A 20568-nucleotide genomic window follows, 5' to 3' on the forward strand; every position below is an offset into this window, starting at 1 on the left:
AAAGGTGGAAATATTGTTGTGATGAACCGGCTTGATTACAGTGGTGAAATTAAGCGACAGTTGCAAGATACAACATATTATGTGAAGTTACAGGCAAATCCAATAATTGAAGCCTCTGCACGGATTAATGACAGATTGTTTACATGGAAGGAGGAGGTGATATTGGATGAGGCAGAATTTAAATATTTTAAGATTGTCAATCCCACTTTTCCTCTTATTTATGTTTTGCCTAAAGTGCACAAGTCTCAGACCAATCCACCGGGGAGACCAATTGTCTCCGGTATTTGAAGCATGACGGAACGTTTGTCCGAGTTTGTTGATGCCTTTTTAAAATCCCTAGTGATCAATCTACCGTCCTACATTAGGGACACTATGGATGTCCTCAACAAACTAGAAGATGTGACTTGGGAGAAGGGATACACCCTGGTAACTATGGATGTGGTAGGGCTTTATACATGTATACATCAGGAGAAGGGAATTCAAGCAATAAAACATTTTCTAGGCAGCAGGAGTGCGAGCCTTAGGGAACACTCTGATGTGCTGGTAGAAATGGCAGGCTTAATTCGGACAAAAAATGTTTCTTATTTGAGGATTCTTGGTTTCATCAAATTAGGGCTACTGCAATGGGCTCTAGGTTTGCTCCCTCTTACGCCAACCTTTTTATGGGTTGGTTTGAGAGGGAGCATGCTTAAAAACAAACTGGTTCAACCTTTCCACCATTTGGAAGGAAAATGGATAGATTACTGTGATTGGTTCAGTTCATACACAGGAAACAAACTGGTTCAACCTTTCCTCAGTTTGGAAGGAAAATGGATAGATTACTGTGATTGGTTCAGTTCATACACAGGAAACAAACTGGTTCAACCTTTCCTCCGTTTGGAAGGAAAATGGATAGATTACTGTGATTGGTTCAATTCACACAAGAAACATATTGGTTTCATTTTGTCTCTGCTCTTCAAGTAGGCGGAGAGTAGTTGAGGACCAGAGAGGGAACCGCTTGGCTTGGAATAGGAGTGTGGTGATTGGCTAAGCCTACACTGGAAATACAACTGCTTAACTTTTTATTGGACGCCAGATAATAAGTTTTCCTGGATGGATTTTATTGGTTACCAAGACTGGCGGACCCAAGAGAAGACTATGGTTGCTCTGCGAGGCGGGAATGATTGCCACCACTGATCGGACAGCCTTGTATTTAAAAGGAGCTCCCGTGACACCGACCAGTGCACACGGGATTTGGAAATGCCTAGTGTCGCCGGTCTGGATCACGCTTGGGAGAATACCGGTTTGGAATAAGGTAATGGGAAGTGAGGACTAGTACAGGATTATACTTAGTCTGGGTGGACAGTTTTCGTCTATTGATGATTGTCATTTTTGCATTTTTACAGGCAGAGAAGAATATTGGCTTTTTTGAGGTAAATGGCAATGTAGTTGATAGTGGAACTTTGGGGATAAGCTGCATATGACTGACGGATCATTTCTATGATTACAGGAGATGTTTTGATAATCATGATTTGAATTAAGTGGTGGGGTGGGGGGACACAGATCCTTAAAGTGGATGCACAAGACCTACAGTACTGACTTCGTTGTTACAGTAGAAATATCAAAAACATGACCATTCCTGAAAGGTGGTTCTATACTTTGGCCATTATTCCTGTAAATAAGATCATTACGCTTTTGACGGGCCTCTCGCCTCCAGATCTCCCTTTTAAGTCTATCTTACTATCTCAACACAGTTAAACAGAAATATACTAATCTCATTCACTGTGTTTAAGATTATATGTACTTACTTTCCTGTACACCAATGTGCCACTCATCTCTCATTTGTCACTCCTCTCCTCCAAACCATGCAGTCAAGCTTTGTTTCTTAGAACCTGCTTAGGTGATGCCTAAACTCTCAAGTCCCTGCTCTGAAGCCATACCCAGTTATGTAAACAGAAAAAGATACGTTGTATTTTCTTGTTGTTGAAGATGGGACTCTCCTGAGCTTCCAAGATGGTCATGTTGAAGAGTTTGTTGTGTCGACAGTAAGAAAGAACGAGGGAGCACCATGCTGCTAGCTGCTTTTGCCGGGTGTCTACATTAGGCTGCAAACTAGGGGAGAAAACAGAGAACAGTCATCTTCCAATGCAGATCCCCTGTTTATATAATTCTGAAACACAGCATTTTCTTATTTTTAAAGAAGCGTGCACATACTCCACAGAATACAACATACGGTAAAGAAATAGTCAGGAGACAACAATGATTGTAGCTAAAGGCCAATTCACAGTCTCTGAATAACGGCATCTGGTACAGCACTTTTATCAAACGTCTACTTCAAATTCTGCAAGATCCCTTTTCCAACCTCATCAGCACATAGGTACAAGCCTGCACCATCAATATCACGTCAAGGCAAAATGTTAAATTCATTAAGGATGGTAAGTGATGAGTATGCTTATTTCAATTTCGGTCCCACCTTCTACAGTAAAGAAATGTGATAAAAACAACCCTTCCCTTCAATTGAGACATATAATCAAGCAGCCATACTCTGCCTGAACCTTAGATAAATTGACCACAAACACAGGATATACCTTCAGGCCCCCACGGGAACACAGGATCAACTCCCACAAAGCATGCTGTGACTTAGTACTGCAGACTGAGTCAAGAAAGGTTTCTCCTCTTACTCAAATGCCATTCTCTTCAATGAATCTTGTGCAGGAGGGCAGAGAGAAGCACCATAGTAGAGGTAAAGGCCTGTGGCCTCTCTTCTGTAACCCATTAATATGGAACAGAATCCTTACTTGGAGAACACCTTGCTGCGAGGTAGCCACAAGGCAACATGCTTGAGCTCAACACAAAAGCGAAGTGAATCAATCGCCTAAAATGGGTAAAGCACCCTTCAAATTATGTTTTAAGTCTCTATTAATGTGAATGACTCTACAACATAAATATACTGGATAGTGATGAAATCATGGCATTGAAAAAGAACCCCAAAAGTTCGCAGTCCTTGCTGTTTTGCATATGACTGTTACAGGTCACCATACAAGACGTTACTGGGGATATGTAGGCTCACATAACTGGCTGGGACATAATCTGTCAAATTTTCAAAGTTGTCTAGGTCACAGGTTATTTGTAGCACATTTACAATATTTTAAAGTCACTTCAAATGAGACTAAAAGCAAATATCCAAGAGTATATCAGCTCAACTTCCTTGTTATGTTTGATTTCTTATGCACCATTATGATTTGCGGCTATTCAGAGTGATTTACAAAGCAGTGACATTTGAAGGGACAATGGTCGTTCGAATCCAAATTCGGAACTAATGTACTAATAATTGTTAGCAAACATTCTTTTTTTAATCAATAATTCTATTGAGTTTTAACAACCAGTACAAAAAAACATCTGTCACCAAGTACAATAACCATCTGTCACCAATTATACATTTGAATTTACATGACCAAGCTAATTTCCTTTCATGATAGCTAGCGGCGAAGATCCCCGATAGTATTTCCATGCTGACCAGATTTTCTCCCATTTCTTGGGGCAGCCTCTACTCTCATAAACCACCTTCGCCACTTGAATGCACAAGTCCATTACTTTTTTCCCATCTCAGCACTTCTGGAGCCTACGGGGAGCTCCCATCATCTGGCTATGTATCACTTTGCCGCTATTAAGCCCAGCGCAATCCATAATTTTGGATATTTTTATATTGTATCAATTCCCTATACATTCTGTACAAACCACTTGGCAGTTTCAACAATAGCAGGCCTGCCACATTGTTAATACAGTGAGAAAGGGAAAGTCTTGACCCTTTCGGTCAGTGGTCACCACCTTGGGTGTGGTTGCAAATCACACATCACCAACACAGCATTTCACTGAGAAAGAAGGAACACAGATGTAAGATACCAGACGCTCAAGTTGGAGTGGCACTTTATTTTTCAATTGACAGGCAGAAGAAATAAATGCACATCAGTACTTGCTAAAATGCACTGTCCTAAAAATGATCCAGACTTCGCCCTGTCTGGAGTGAATGATAGATGACAAATGCTCAAAATATCTCAAGGCAAAACAGGAATAAAACATATTAGAAGAACACTATCACAGATGATTATAGATCCTACGCTACTGAGTATAAGGATATAGGAGTCTAATGCCCAAGGGCAGAATAATTTAAACATTTCTATCAGGACCCTGAATCTTGTGGCCAAGGTGAAGAAGGAGCCAGTAGATTTAACTAGACTAAGAAACATTTTGCTATTAATTTCGGTGTCTGGTACTATCTAAGAGTAAGATCAGTCTCCTAATGGCTGAGAAGTCTACTATACAGGGATCTAGCTGCAAAGAGAGGAAATTTAAGGATCAGAGATCTAGAGATAGAGAAAAAGGCTATCTGCCCTGGGAGATCCACAACCTGAGTGAGGCGTCGGTGTCCCAATTCAGATAACTTCGGCTAGCCGGAGAACAAACCACGGTCATGCCAGGCATCCGCAGGAGAGTTCTGGTTTCAGATTTGACGGTTGGGCCTGATATACCTAAAATTGAGGAACTAGGGTTCTATGATGACGCTGGCCTACGCCCTTTCAGGGCAGGTGGTTTAACCACAAGTGTTCTAGGACACCGGAAGGAAATCTTCTCAGAACATTATGTTTCGTACATTTTCAGAACAGAACATCTTGTACCTTTGAAAGAGAACATTTTCGTCACTTATTTCTAAAAAGGGAACATGTTGTACATTACTAAAAAAGGGCATTTTTCTGTCACGTACACTTCTACATATCTGAAAGTGTGAACCCTTATGATAGGTGCTGTTTATTGCCAGAAATTGCTGCTTATACTTGTGCAAGCTATGTTTCAAAATATAACGTTAGCAAGGGTTTCAGGAAGCTGTACCTTCGGCGTTGTCGAGTAATGCTGCAGTTTCGGGCATTCCCACACAATATGAAAGAAGAAGACAATCTGACCACAATTTCTGACGCCCATTTGTGTGGAGACTTTTCCCATTTTGTTGAGGGTCGTTCTCGGAGTTGTACAAGTCTGAATCCTGTCCTTAAAGCGATCTCTCTTGGGCCCCTTAGAGCCTCCTGCCACTGCTCCACTTCAAATTCATGTACATCATGTTCCCAGTCACCTGTTAATTCCCCAAAGATGTCTGAGGGGTTATTGAGCAGCTTTTTATACATGAGTGATGTTGCCCCTTTAGCGACAGAATCCGTCAATAACCTGTCCTCTAGTGGTGTCGCTTCTACCAGTGGGGTACCCTTTGTTATGTGTAAGAGCAGGGCATGTCAGAATTGGAGATTTTTGAAGTAATCAGTGGGCGCTAGCTGCTCATCTGCCCTGAGTATTTTTGCAAGCGATAACATCCCCCCCCCCACTCCCCTCACAGATCTCCAAATTTTTAGATACTGTTAGCATATATTCTTAACACCTCTCTGTCAAATGACTGCGTTGCCAACTGAACCAAAGGTTCAGTTTGCACCAACCATTCCATACAAGCCAAGTTCCAGTGGATATTCAAAGGTGAGCACACACACCCAGCATGTTCTGTGGCTGGGCTGCATCAACTGCAGATCCGCGCTCTTAAAATTGGTACGAAACACATTTGATCATACATAGAGCACAAACCATTATCCTACCGCATATAGTGTAGTGTAAAACACATGACACCACTAAGCAATTTGCCAGATGCTAGGTACAGAGATATCCAAACTCAGTTTCCTCGAACTACATCCACCTCTGTCTCGGAGAGCAATCACTGGAAGAGACGGTCAACTTGGAGAATTATCTCATCACCATTAAAAGCTCGTCTTCATGCTCTCAAAGCCAAGTACATTGAAACTGATTAATTACTGGTCTCCCGAGTCTCCTCTCACTAAACCACCTGGAATAAGTTGTGAAATACACTCACAAATGGAATTTGGTCCTGCCCATAACCGTTTCCATCCGATCTGTACGGACACCCATGCAGTTTCGCAAACCACACTGAAAAATGTTCTCAGGCTTATCCGTTACAGCTCCTTAGGAAAAACAAACCACATTCTCCCACTCATATGTCTTCGCCATTATTAATTGCTGGCCATGTGAAGAAAAAACTGCATGTAGCACAACTCTATTGTGGGTCTCTTCATCTTAAAATCTGATGGCTGTCTAATTTCTTTTAGGAAATGTGAACACATCTCAAGTGGTTTAGTCAAATTCCCGATGTTCCCATTTACTCCTGAACCTAATGCTAAGTATATTGCAATTTTATTACACTAGCTTTAAAGAAACTAAACTCAATTAGCGTTAAGCTAGACAAGTTCAAAGAGGACCTGCAAGTGGTTGCGGACTGGATGGCGGCAAACTGCTTGCAGTTGAACGCCAGTAAGTCTGAGGTTTTATTGTTCGGGAAGGACCGGGAGTTGAGGTCCGAGCAGTGCTGGCCGGATCGTCTTAAACCAGCCCCATCGCCCAAGGAGGCTGTGAAGAACCTGGGCGTGTGGTTCGACATGGGCCTTACTTTTTACATTCAATCGAAAGCAGTTTCAGGGGTTTGTTTTGGGCTGCTGCGAGGCTTCAAACCTTTATTGGGGTTTTTCCCTCCTAATGTGCGTCAAACCATTGTCCAGGCGACAATTTTATCTAGACTGGACTATGGTAATTCCCTCTATCTTGGCGCTAATAAGTCCAGTATCAGGCATCTGCAGAGAATACAGAATGCAGCGGCACGCATTTTGGTGCCACTTCCGAAATCTTGCTCTGTTTCCCATGTCCTTCCTAAACTACGCTGGCTGCCTGTTGAAAAGCGCATCCATATCAAGACACTTTGTGTGTCGCACAGGATTCTGACCCAACAGGCACCTTTAGGGTTGGCCAAACTGTTACAGTTTTACGTGCCTCGGCGCACCTTAAGATCGGTGACCAAGCGTTGGTCAGTATTCCTCCAGTTTTTAAAATCAGAGCCAGTGGCCGTTCTTTTCGCAGTCTTGCTGCCAAACTTTGGAATTTGCTTCCTGTTTCTATCTATTCAGAACCATCTTGCATTTCGCAAAGCCATAAAGACCTGGCTTTTCCTGGCCTAACTCCTTAATCTTCTACCTCTAGGCTGACGCTTATGGTCTTTGGTGACGCTGGTACGCCCTGTCGCTGGGGCAGCCATGCGCAATACAAATCAGACTATAATAATAATTAGGAAACTAGCTTTCAGCCAATATCTGGAAAAATATACTCTAATATTATATTCTATTGAAAAGAGGCAGCACAGAAGAGCAGTACTGGGGGTTAACTATTCTAGTGTTTGTAATAAACTGAAATCGGCAAATTCTGCTTTATACTAGAAGGACTATGGAGTGAGTGGGGGGACCCTTCCTGTTGAGTTATTAGCTCGTACAGAGGACAGCACGTTTGATACTTTCTTTTACTATGTGCATGCATCGCTTGATGATCCTTACTTTATGCAGCCTACTTTATTATAACTATGCCAATGGCTCTCGAGAGATTTATAAGCCCTCTCCCCCAAGATATGAAGACAGAAACAAGTTTGGTGATCAGCTGCTGAATACGGATAGGTGGATGAGTGCAAATCACTTAAAACTGGATCCAACCAAGTCGGAAGTTAGGTGATCAGTGTGATTCTAGGTGTATGACCCAAGTTAATACGACCATTTGGGCAACCTCTGCTGAAGTCAAGACAATAAGCTCTCAATGAAGGGATGAGGTTTTTGTAGTATTGACTTCTGACTGTTACTATTATACTTGCTAAATTAAAAATGTATACGTTTTGAACTTTCCCCCAAAAATGTAATTCTTTATAGCGACTGAAAGTTCAGGTCTTGACTTATCAAGTAGTGTCTACCTGGAAATTGATAGCAACTGGAGATGTGGATTGCAAAATCTTCAGAATGCAGCAGCGCACGTTTTGTTGCACTGGCCAGCAGGACCATGTGCCTGCAGCTATGAATACCCTGCACTAGCTTCAAGTGTTCAATTTAAATAACTTTCTTTGATCCACAGAAAAGTTTCTGGAAAAGGCCCATCTGTGTAAAACATTGATTTAAAATATGTCTTCCCTAAAAAGTGCTGCATTCAGTCCGCTAAGTCTGACATCAGATGCCAGAAGTCAGAGAACTAGATAATGTGGCATGTGCATTTTCGGTCTGCAAGGCAAATATTGAAAGTCTCCAGTCAGCCATAAACTACTAGGAGGATCTTGCAAAGTTTAAAAGATTACTAAAACTCATCGGTTCTGCCAAGTATACTCAGGTTCTTACTCACTTTTACTATCAGGGTTTAACAGTTAATTTGGTAGTTTAAATTGCACTTTATAAAAAACTAACATAACTCCTGCACATATGGTGGAGCAGCATCAGATTAACAGTGATAGGTAAAATTTCCACCCAAAAAATCGGTTACTCCATTTATTTCTCTTAACAAAATCAAAAACGCGACCCCTACAGGGTGTATAATCACACAGTGATAGGAAGGAAACATCCACAACCCAAGCACTATAGTTTGTGAAGATTTGCCACGTTACTGCGATGGAAAAACTCAGTTGTCTAGCCGGAATTAGTAAATATTCAAAGCAGGGTGATGCTTATCTATAAACTTATGAACTAACACAACCAGAAATCTTCTGTCCAAATAGCTTTTGCTCACTGCACTTTCTGTGATCTAGCCAAATGAACCACTCCAACATAAGAGGGACATATTAAACCAAGAACTGGCATAGTCAATAGGTCTGGCCATGGAAAACCAGCGATGTTTTCATAATTTTTTGCAAACATATGAAATATACATTAAAAGTCATACAAAGTAAACTATGCACTTTGAAGATGTCAGGCACGTTAGCCACCATTAGGTGAAAAATGACCCACTGCAAAAAAAAAATATATTATATGAAGGCAGAGATTTGCCTACATGATCTAACAGTAAAATGGACAACTTTGTAGGCAGAGGTGCACATGTGTACAAAGAAACTACATTACTCGCAGTGAAGAAAGCCAATGGCAAAAAGTGGGCTGAAATACTGCCACTTGTGTCTGCTTAAAGTGGGGTGCGGGGGGGGGGGGGGGGGGCAGAAGTAAACTGCGAATGGCACTTGAACATACCAATGGATAAAGAGAGCACATTTCTGTATATAAATACACATATATTCATATTATTCTTTTTTAGGAAAAATGGAGCTCACGAAACAACTAACGTGGTCTCTAGGCTAGACCCAAAAAAATCCCAAGGAACTGGTAACAAGATGCTGACATTTCAAAATAGCCAAAATATAGAACTGTTCTGAGAAGAATCGAACTGTATAATCAATTGTTTCACAAATGCTAATGAAAATTTGCAAGACGTTCTTTTGTATCCTGTTTTACATTTGCGCTACATCAATGTGCCTGATAAACAAATAGGCAGATGCCTGTGTGTAGCTTGCCCTGAAACAGAATGGCTGGTGAACATTCTATGTGGTGGAGGGTAAACTTTTTTCCTAGGCTGCATCAAGCTAGCATGCCTCACCTACTTTCAAGGGGAACTGGACAAAAGCCGCAGGTTTTACAAGCAGTTCTGGAGAGGCACTTATGAGATATTTTTAATTCTTTCATTGATGTTCAGAATGAGACTGATCAAGGAACTGTAGGGTAACCAGCACATTTCTGCCAGCAAACTCCAATATACTTGGTAAGAACATTTGGGTTATATCTTGAAGGAAAGATGTCAGCCATGCCACAACAGTGCTCCCGCCCCCTTCCTCAGCCAGTCTCTTAGCTAGAGTGGGAGACAGTGTCAAACGTTGCGGGAAGATAAACAAGAAACATAACTGCTGATCATCCTTGATTAGATAAAGATCATCTAGCGCTGCAGTGAGCACATATTCCGTGCCATGAACGGTGGAAAACTCACCTGGGAAGGGTCCAAATACTATCAGACTCAATATATGGCGGCAACTGAATGGTCAATATTCGTTTGGTAACCTTGGCTGTGAAGGACAATAGGAGATGGGACTTTCTTCACCAATATGGTCAGACTGACTGCAGATTTCTTGAGAAGGGACATTATAGTTGCCACTCTCTGTGATTTGGGTCCCTACGTCTTGACAAATAGAATGTGCAACTCTGCTAAAATAATGCTAATCTCTTTTTTTAGCCAAGATAACAGTGTTGACTTTACATGCAACAAACTCAAAGTAGGAACTTTGGGCAACTCCTCGTTAGAGAGGGTGATAAATTAGAAAATCTTCTTGCCTGGCTGGTAAGGAGGGATATGACTAGTACTTACATCACCGGTCTGCAAAGTCGATTGGGTCCACACAGCTGTAAGCAAAAGGACATTTATTTTAGCTGGCTTTTTCTCAATGTTCCTTCCCTATATCCATTGAGTACATAAATGAGTGGGTGGATATGAGCCGACTCACAAAGTTATACAGAAAACAAAGAGATATTCGGGACATCCCTGCTAGCAGAAAGGAATTAGCCTCGACTGCTAAGACTACAGCGGCTGGAAAAACCATGGGGATTGTGGGGGCATGGACTTCCATAACGGCACTGTGGGACATTTTGTGAAATCTTTATGTATGGCTATTTTTGGTCCGGAGGAAAGTATAAAAATTGGACGTTTTACCTAATTACATGAGAAAACTGGAGGTCAATAAATACTCAAACCGTAATAAAGAACAGACAGAATATATGGGACTTCGACCCTTCCCCTGCCTTTAGTTATCTAATAGGGGTTTGCTGTTCCTTATGATATGGTTAAAGACGACATGTTCAAACCTTTCACAGACCTACAGAGTCACACCTGCATCGTTGTCAGTTCAGGTGGCACCATCAATTTGTACACAGCTGAAGAACAGTCTGGGCATTACATTGTATACCCAATCTCCTTCTACAATAATGGGGTATAACAAGTGCATTGTTTCAGGCCTGTATATTGCCTTGGTTTACGAACCGTGCTCCAAACCTACTGACTGTATTACTATATTCTTTTGCCAGACCCGGTTGTCTAGCACCCTACATAAGGGTACCTCAATATTGCATGTTTCTTGCTGCTGAGGCATTCTGTGTTCGCACTCCTGGTATATTTTTTGTATGTGTGACACTATGTTTACTTCCTGTTATTAATAGTATGGTGGGTTTCCCTCCCCTCCTTTCGGCCCCTCCCTCTAGCCCCTTTATTTACCCCCCCCCCTCTTCTTTTGCACTGTATCCCATCTCCACATTTTTACAATTTTGCCAGAAGTTCTAGGACGTGGGCCAGGATGCATATTTTCATGCATGACTGAATGCTTTGTTTAAGATGCTGTGTACACATTTTGTCCTACTTAAGGTCTTGTATATTGTCTCATCTGCAACTTCCCCAAAAAATATTTTTCACAAAAAATGATTATTCAGCACAGTACTTACAGGCTGCTAACATATTACAGTTGAATGTGGTTATATTTCACATAAATCCCCAACATGAATATAAGGAGTGTGTTTTGGCATTCCAGATGCTGATGTAGGCTATAGCCCATGATTTATTAAAGCTGATTTAGGCAATAGCCCATGAGACATCAAATTGGTAAAATTGCTCTAGGCTAAACCATTAGTTAGCTCGCATTGGTACTAGTGTGCGGGTTGGTGACTCCTGGGAACTGATAATGGGACTAGGCAATTCTGTCCAACTTCACTCACTTTTGGCTTAGTGACAGCACACTACACCTGTTGGCCGAGTAGAAAGGATTGTTTTCGGTGGTTGGATGACTACAGAGACTAGGTTATGACACTATATGCGGGCAAGATGTTGTTTTATTTAAATGACCTATATCGTAGTCTAGAGTGCCTAAGAAGTGAACTGGCAAGGGGTCATGGGCCTTACTGGAAGGAAGAAAAATACCCCACACCTCTCAGCACGTGGTTGAGTAGTAAAGGCAGTGATAACGTGGCTAATGTGGGCCCATTTTCCCCCTGGGCACTAGTCCCACTTCTGCAGCATAATTTACAGCTATGCTAGTGTGCCTAATTTATTGGGAGTAGTCAGAGTTTCGGTATGCTTTCTAGCATAAAAATGAACTGGGACAAGTCTGTTCTTTTCTTTGTAAGCTCTCTAGCCTGGGTTGGGAGAGATGTAGTTACTATTCTGCCATTATCATAGGAAACGATTGTTCATGGTTTTCCACTCAGAAGAAAGGTCCTGTAAATTAAACGTGATGGTTTAAGGGCCGGCTTGAGAAAGTCTATGGACTTCTAGACAACCCTTGAGCTATCTCTTACAAAAACAATCACAATTGCTGATCCTACCATAATAATTCTATGTCTATCAGGGTTTCGTGTATGTCTTGCTGAGAAAACTACTTAAGAAATAGATAGCATACTTACGTAACTACTAGGGGGCTCACAGGGGAGACTCGAAACGATGAACCGGAGATATGAGGATGGTGCTTTATTGCGCAACTCCAATTTACTGTTTCCTTTTTCTCTTGACTACACTGTTCAAGAGTTTGTTAGATGGAGGTGCACTTGAGGAATAATCTGTGATCCTCTGACACAGTTGCATTTTCCACTCTGCATCTTGTTACATTAGCTTGTAAATGCCATCAAAGGCAAAGCGTCACCAGGCTGTGTTGCTGCCTGATCCACAACACTGGAAATCATTTTCCCTTTCTGGAATAGGAAGAATGGACACTGCCCCAGAATAGTATCCTTTTCTTCACTGATAAGTGAAAGAGCCCATGATAACAGGCAAAGCTTTTGGTTTGGAGTCTGTTCAGTTTCTCAGCTCAGAATATTGGTGAAAGTCTCCAAGGCGACATCAAGCTCATTCTCAAATGCTCCCTGGGTCTCAAATACGTTGGTGGCCCGGCAGGCAGGAACTAGGTCAGAGAGTGAGGTTTCTGTGTTGTGTGGGATTATCCACTCATCTTTCAAGATGAAAACTCCAATACTATTGGCCTGTGAGGTGACACACTATTCAGGGGAGATCATAGAAATATTATGGGCTAAAGCATGGACATTCTTCAAGAAGGTCTGAAGAAATACCAGATTCAAAGTCATACAATTTATATTTGACCCCATGCAAGCTGCATAAAATAAATCCCTCCAAGAGCTAATGGATGCTCTGCGTTGGAGCACAAAAAGCCACATTTGAACACTCAATCTGGGACTTCTAAAAGGTTTTAGAGAACTGGAAGGCTATTGTTAGTAGACCTGGGGAGGGGCAGGTTATGGCAGTACCATATAATCCACAGGTGTGCCTCTTAGTTGCACACATTGAATCAAAGAAAAACAAGGTTTGAAAGAATTCGAAGGCCTTCACGTTGGTCCTAGTAGGGAAAGATGAGTAGCTCACAGATGTATCAGAATGGGGAAAGCAGAAGCTATTCACATGTCACGACAAGACGAGGTAGTAAACTAGAGTCAAATCCGTCTGACTGGAGAATGCATGTAAGAATCTGCTATAACCGCCTGGTACTATGCCAGCATAGAATCTAGGCCAAATTGTGTGATTGTTTATTAAGTGATATATTTGACTGTTATCAACTCTCATACTGGTTACTATTTATACTGAATACTGGAAGGAACACAATCTTTGCTGTCCGTTATTGATTGTAGAGTTTTATAACTTTGTATACTGATAAATGCATTTCCTTTTGTTTGCTTCCTGCTCCTTGACCAGGGAAAAACAGTTTACTCTGCATAGTATTAGTTTAGTTTTTTCTTGCATCCTTCTCTGCAAAATTAACAAAAATATATTTTAAGAGCTGAAACGACAATGAGACAAGCTAAACAACCTATACGCAAGACAAACTGTAATTTTCTGTTTCTCACAAAAATACTACTTAGTAGGAAAAAGTACTATGTAAAACAAATCAGAACTCTCTAGAGATAGACTACAAAGTGTGGGAAATGGAGAGAGGGGAGTAAGTGGGAAGGTCAAGATTAATACTGAGCAGACACAAATTTGAGAATAAAATAAAGAACTGTGAGAAATGTAAACAACTGACTTCTGAAGTGGCTGACAGAGAGCTGGCCTGATGGGATATGCCTAAGGGGAATAATAACAGATAAAGGTAATTGAGAGCTTATTGGCAGGGATATGGAATCATATGAGGAAAAATTCATAAAGATGAAAACTTTAATAATATGCTATCTCGTAAGAAAACAGGTACTGAGATAAGGGGATTAGCAATTTGTAACTGGCATTAACCATGTAATTTGTGGAGGTGGGTATTTTAATTGAGCTGATTACTAAGGGCACTGTGAATTATTAAACACATGTATTAAAATATGTAAACATGGATTTCATAATGGTCTCATATACACAGACCAATCAGATTTTGCTAAGAACAGCACAGCGTTAAGAAAAATGTGTAGGATCACATGGAATATCTTACTGGCTGACCGTTTCAAGCTAGAATCTGAAAAGGCTTTTGACCATAGGACTTCAAATTTGGCTTTGGCGTAGTTCTAAAGTTCTCCATGGTTTTAACACAAGGTTTGGAAAGGTTTTATTAATGACATACAACAACAGTTGTTTTGAATGCTGGAACAACACAGGACTTTGAATTAACAAGGCTACTAGTTAGAATATACAGCCAGTACTCGGATTTTCAGATATAGGGGGCTAAACTGTATATTCCAAATATGCCTATTATGTGTTGTTCTGGTGGGATGGCATTCGGTTTATCCCTGAAGCCTTGGAACTAATTGTCAATTTGTATTCAGCTCAGGTTGTAAACACAGTAATAAGAATAATTTGGAACTGATGCTGAAAAACTAAAACGGAACATTTATTTGTCTGGTCCGCCTTCTTTTAGAGAGTTGGACATAGTAATATATATATAGGAACTTAGTTCTCCTCAAAACTGGAAAAAATGAATTAATCATTAGAAAAAAACAAAACGTTTGCATTTTACTTTATTATTAAGGTTAGGTCAACACAGGGTGTAACAAGCTGACATCAATGATACCCAGTTTTACCAGACAGCAAGTACTGTTAAGAGCATGCCTGAAGTCATGCGCATATCCCCAATTCTTATAGACATATCGTCTTATAGACATATTTAGGTACCACCCTGAAACACAAAATGTTGTTTGGAAAATCTCCAGTATACCTGAAATATTGGGTAATTGCCTATCAGCAAAAGAGACTCCTGCTGTCAGTAATAAATCCTTACTAGTGGTACTTCAATAAGTGTGTAAACAGTGTGGAGGAATAAACGTCTTGTTACCACCCTGCAATCTTGTCAAAAAGTTTCCGAATGAATTACACAACCAACCGTACCACTTTATCAACATGCTGATAGAAAGCAGCATCTTTTATTTTTATCTAGTTGCCCTACTCCAGCTGGACATAGTTATTGCTCTCTGGATGTAGAAGGGATTCTTAAAATAAGCCTTTCGTTGCACTGGGAGTCATGACAATATTTTAAAAACTGAGTTCCACTGTCTCTCATTCCCGTCATATCCCGAAACATTCGAATTCTATAGTCTTACCAAACTGTAGAAGAATATGATACTTTTCTACAACTTCTCCATGCAACTTCTGGTTTCACTTTTCTAAATGTTTATAGTATGAATACCCTTAATTTGACTATGTTCTGCATTTACAGTTTAGGGCTTAAAGTGCTATATAAATGACTAGGGATGGAATTGATTTGAACGGTGGTACTGAAAAGATCGTCTATAAAATAAATATGTCTATACATCCGGAGATGTAAATTCTGTTTGATTACCTATTTAAATTGTCGAAATTAATTTGGTTAAACCTGTATCTATTAACTCTGCACCTCTTGCCAATCTCTCAATGAGGTGGGGGAGACACAGAATCCCAAAGATCACACCGGTACAAACATAACTACATGCCTGGGTTAGAGGGCTGACTAAACCAGCAAACAGTAGTGTCCATTTACATCTGATTTAAGGATTCCCATTCTCCAAGGAATCCCATCTTTTTATTAGTTGTTAAAACACATATGCACAGCATAAAAATTTCATTTCATAGGTATCTGTACAATGATTACCTGAAAATGCTTACAGGTAAAGGTTTTATGTTTGAAATCCCTAATCCGTCCCTACTTTTATTCTTAAAATAAGTCTTTCGTTGCACTAGGAGCCATGCTAGTATTTAAAAAATAGGCTTGCACTATCTCAGCTCCTTCCATAATTTGAAAAATAAAAAGTCCATAGTGTTTTTTACAATAGTCTACAGGAATGTAGTAAAATGTTTTTTTCTCAATGTCTATGAGCAACATGTGGTCTCACTTTTTTAAATGCTTTTAGTTTGAATATCCTTAATCAAACTATGTTCCTCGTGTATAGTTTGCAATTTATGTTTACTTGTAGGTTCATCGCTAGAGTTCTTATTACTTACTGTCCACTAAAAATATACATACTGCACAGCAACGACAATAGGGCAAATATTAATGTGATATACAGAAAACATTTAAAAGTGAACTACACTTCCTTTTACTAGGTGTCACACCAAGGAATGCCACCTCCGCACTGATTTCCTCTATGGGCTGTAAGATACAAGTATTCCACGTGGGTATCTGCATCCTGCATAGCTTCTTGCTGCAACTAGAAATTAGAGGAGGGTGTATCATAATGGGGATTTTTTCTTTTCTGCTGACCAATAGTAAATGTTATCCCCTTTGTTTTAACTTGGATTTCCTACTTTATATGCAAAAATGCGAATTCCACACGCTTTGTTCAGAATTTGTAACATGTTGCTTGAAATGTTGCTTTATGGAATTTTATTGAGAACAGCTAAAACTGTGAACGGGGAACTAACGTCATTGAATTACTGTACTTGTGTACTTATTGCATGAAATTCCAAATAATTAAATGATATGCAGCGGACTGAAAATTAAGTTTTAAAGTTCCAAGTGGCGGGCTATCGATTCACAATGTAGCAAACCCAATGTGAGCAGTTCCGTGGACAGAAAAGTGCACTGGGTTTATGCTGAGCTCAACTGAGTAAATCCAATGTTATGCGCTGATACGTTCTGTTTGTAGAGATACTTATGAAACCCTGAGATCTAGTGAAAGGGCTCCATCCCAGACTTTAGTTTATACTTAGGCTGGTAGACGCCTGTTTTGCCTAAGTATGGTGTTACACCCTCCTGGCATCAGTGCTTTAAATGGGCCGGTACTCACCGGTACTGAGTACCGGCACTTTTTCATTTTCTCCTCTTGAGTACCGGCACTTTTCCTAGCACAAAGGAGAGTACCAGTACTCATGGGACCCGATCTTAACCCAGGCTGCGCTCCTTTCATCCGTCAACTAATACCAGGGCAGCCCCTTTAACGAGCACTGCAGGGAATGAATCACTGGAGTTCTTGTCACCAGGACCCAGCGTGAGCTGCTTTGGAAGTCTTCACAGCGGGGAGGGAGGGGGGTCTGCAGAGTGGTTATCTTATCCACTGATCTTTCACAGTGGGGCTGAGAAGGGGCTGTACAAACAAATGGGTGGCGGTGGGACGCACTGTCTAGGATAGAATATTCCGTGGACAGAACAAAAGAAGGTTTGCTAATGCTTTCACTATTGCCACACATGTGAATTGCCTACACTTTGTGTGTTTGTCTGTGGTTGAAAATGTTAGTTATCACTGACCAGCAGGCAGCGTTTCTTTTAAAAGTGGGTTTATGCTCCAACGGACCCACATGTTAAAGCATCGCACACCAAGCTCGCGACCTGGTGCTCACCTTAAAAGAGGTAACTGTCGCTTTCTTTGTGGACTGTGAATGTGACACTCTTCACAACCTCATGAATGGAGTGGGTGGGGTGAGAGCACTGAAGATTCTGAAATAGGCATTCATCCCGAGTTTGTTTTCAGCAGCAGCCATTTCAAGAAGCAGGTAGTTTCAAGGATTCTAGAATTTGTTGCATAATTTTTCTAGTCTTGTCATTGTCGTGTGATAAACGAAAAAAAAGAAATTAATTCTGTTGTCCTGCGCGGCAGTTACTAATCGAAAGAGTTGCACTCAAAGTCGATATAGTGAGGGTTTAAAGCATATTTGAGGGGTGCGGAATGAAGGCTACTGTGTTCACGTGGGCATGTTTTCAGCAGAGTGCGTCCTATCAACAAACTATTTGACTGGAAGAGATAGCAAGCCATTAAATGTGTTGCATGGCTAGGTATGTGCGTGTTCTTCACACTCATGGTTGCAATTTATTGCACACGGTGATCGAATGCCAAAAGCAGGAAAACGTAATTTTTTTATTTTGTTGTGTGCTCCCAGGTGATCGTCTGTACAATTTATGCGGTACAAGCACAGAAAACATATTTAAATTGTAATAAGCTCCATCTCCTAACCAGGACTTTGCATCATTGGCCATATTTTGATTCAGAAAGACCATCTTGCCATTTATAACGTGATTTAAAAGCCTTTTCTTTTTAATATTTATTTCATCCACAAATGCTAATGTAAGAATTAACTTGGTATTTAGTATAGCAAGTATATGAGGAATATAATATCAACTATTAGCTGAATTAACACACCTGGGATCATGGTGTGTATTTTTATTACAAACAGTGCAGCCAGATCAGCCCAGTCGATACTTTATTTTTTGGGATATCCCATCTGCAGAGTGTTTACTCCTTCCACCACTCCTTTTCAACCTCATAAATTGGAATGTTGAAAGGGTGAGCCACCAACTGCAATATCGCTAGTATCTGTGTGTCAGCATTTCTCATCCAGTAGCAGGGAGATAGGGAGATAGAATATGCTGCTCACTAAAGTTATACACAGTATGTTTCTAAGAAAGCAACTCTTGTTTCCAGGTTTGACAGAAACACCCACTAGTAGCGAGAATGAAAATAGTGCCAGATGAATTCCTCCCTTTTTGCAGGTGTGCATTCACCAATCGTGAGAACCAGAAAACGGAGGTCCTTCCCATAAGTAAGTGAGCTCGGTGCATCATAAGTACCAATAAAGTGGATAACTCTGGAGGTTAATGCACTTGCTAGAAAGATCTGTGTACATTCTAACCAAGGGTTTAACTTACCATAAAAGTGCATAGAGGATCAATGTGTCTGCTGGAAAGCACAGCATGCAACATGTAAGTCACAGATTAGTTTTTTTTTAATGTAGATAGCTTAGTTTATTACTGCTTTTGATACATAGAACCGTGTGCAACCTGCAGGTCAAATGTTAACATCTTTGTAATGTAGCTCAGTGAGTTATGAACCTGCAGCAAGGACCTGCCTGCAAACAGGAAGGCACATATTTAGAACCTTGCTAGTTTTTCCTCAATTTTTCTTATTTTGAGGATGCTAAAAAAGGCTTTTTTGGGTAGTAATAAACACTTATTACTAAGTGCCATATATATAGTTATTAGTGAGATAAATAATGGACATACATATCCGACTTTCTAACATATGCATGCAGATTTAGTGCATACAACCATGGCAAAGTCAAAAAGCTAACCCCGCCCCTTTTTGCACCGTAGCACCTCCCTAAACTCCGCCCACTGCTCCTTTTGGTGAGTACCTGCACTTATTTTTTTCCATTTAAAGCACTGCCTGGCATCTTATAGCATATAGGGTTTCAATCCTTCGGTGTTCCTAGGAGACGGGCCTATAACTACTACAATGGAGTGTCCCCAAAGCTCCCCAGCGATACGCTCCTTTTCAGTTGTTCATAGATTGACCCATCTCACTTAAACAGAAATTCCCCACACTTTTACACTGGGCGTCACTTAGAGCGTACTCGGGGATATACCCAACTTATTGCTCTGTCACTTACTCAGGACTCCCCTACTATCATGTTTAAAGGGGGCTGTTCTCTGTCACTTCCTGGTTGAGAGGACAGGGTGGATCCGCCCTCTCCATAACGAAGTAGCCCTACCGGCCCGAGGGTCAACTCAGGGTCAATGTGTCACATGAACTCTCCACCCCGGCACTCACGTGAAAAACGGGGGGAAGCTGTACTGCCAGGGCCACTCAAACCCCATCTCCGCCCGCCGCTGGGAGCTCCCGGAAGTGCCCCGGACACAACGGACCACAGTCGGAGCTTGGGCTGGAAGGTTCCGCGAACAGTCGGTTCCTACCACTTGTGTGCTGCAATGGACACCGACGAGGAACTAAACTGTTAACACGATAAACGTCATCCCAGCGGCCATCTTGGAACATAATTCGTTACGGTCTCGGAGAGACAGTGCCTTTAGTTTTCCACCTTTCATGTTCTCAGTCTATAATAAATGCAGCATGGGATGTTTATTTAATCAGTAGGGGAAGCTGTTCAGCCTCTTTCTCTCTCAGTGCGAATAACCATTGCCGACCAAATTAAATTGATTTAAAAAGGTAAATCAAAGCGAACAATGTATTACATTACCAATACTTGGTATAAAGGAGGCACAAATATGAAAAATGTAAGTTATTTAAGTTGGTAACGAACGCCAAGTAACATTGAACAATGAAAACTATTAGGCAATGCTAGTTCCTAAACCGGTAGGTAACTTGGTGGCCATCTTAGAACGACCTTCTCAGGGAAGGAATGGTACGTGTAGAACCGCACCTGTAAAACACATTTCCTTTTGGTTAGTCTGTTACTTTTCTCACGTATATGTAGCGGTTTTTGTATAAACTAAATCACATTCACCTTTAAAAAAAGAACCGCATATATTCAATTTAGTATATT

At 40.9% G+C, this 20568-nt stretch overlaps 1 protein-coding gene across 1 annotated transcript in view; it reads right to left on the minus strand.

Annotated features, from left to right (window-relative positions):
• VPS25 (vacuolar protein sorting 25 homolog) overlaps positions 1–19989 on the minus strand; it is a 54156-nt gene extending 34167 nt beyond the window's left edge. The window contains exons 1-2 of the mRNA XM_086949016.1: positions 19836–19989; positions 1946–2091 (exon numbers count right to left, since the gene is read on the minus strand). Coding sequence (XP_086805142.1) covers positions 1946–2091; positions 19836–19882 — 193 coding nt within the window. The 5' untranslated portion in view covers positions 19883–19989. The remainder of the gene's footprint in view (positions 1–1945; positions 2092–19835) is intronic.
• Between the last annotated feature and the right edge of the window lie 579 nt (positions 19990–20568).

Source organism: Lissotriton vulgaris, unplaced genomic scaffold (genome assembly GCF_964263255.1).
Source record: "Lissotriton vulgaris unplaced genomic scaffold, aLisVul1.2 SCAFFOLD_5947, whole genome shotgun sequence".
NCBI lineage: Eukaryota > Metazoa > Chordata > Amphibia > Caudata > Salamandridae > Lissotriton > Lissotriton vulgaris.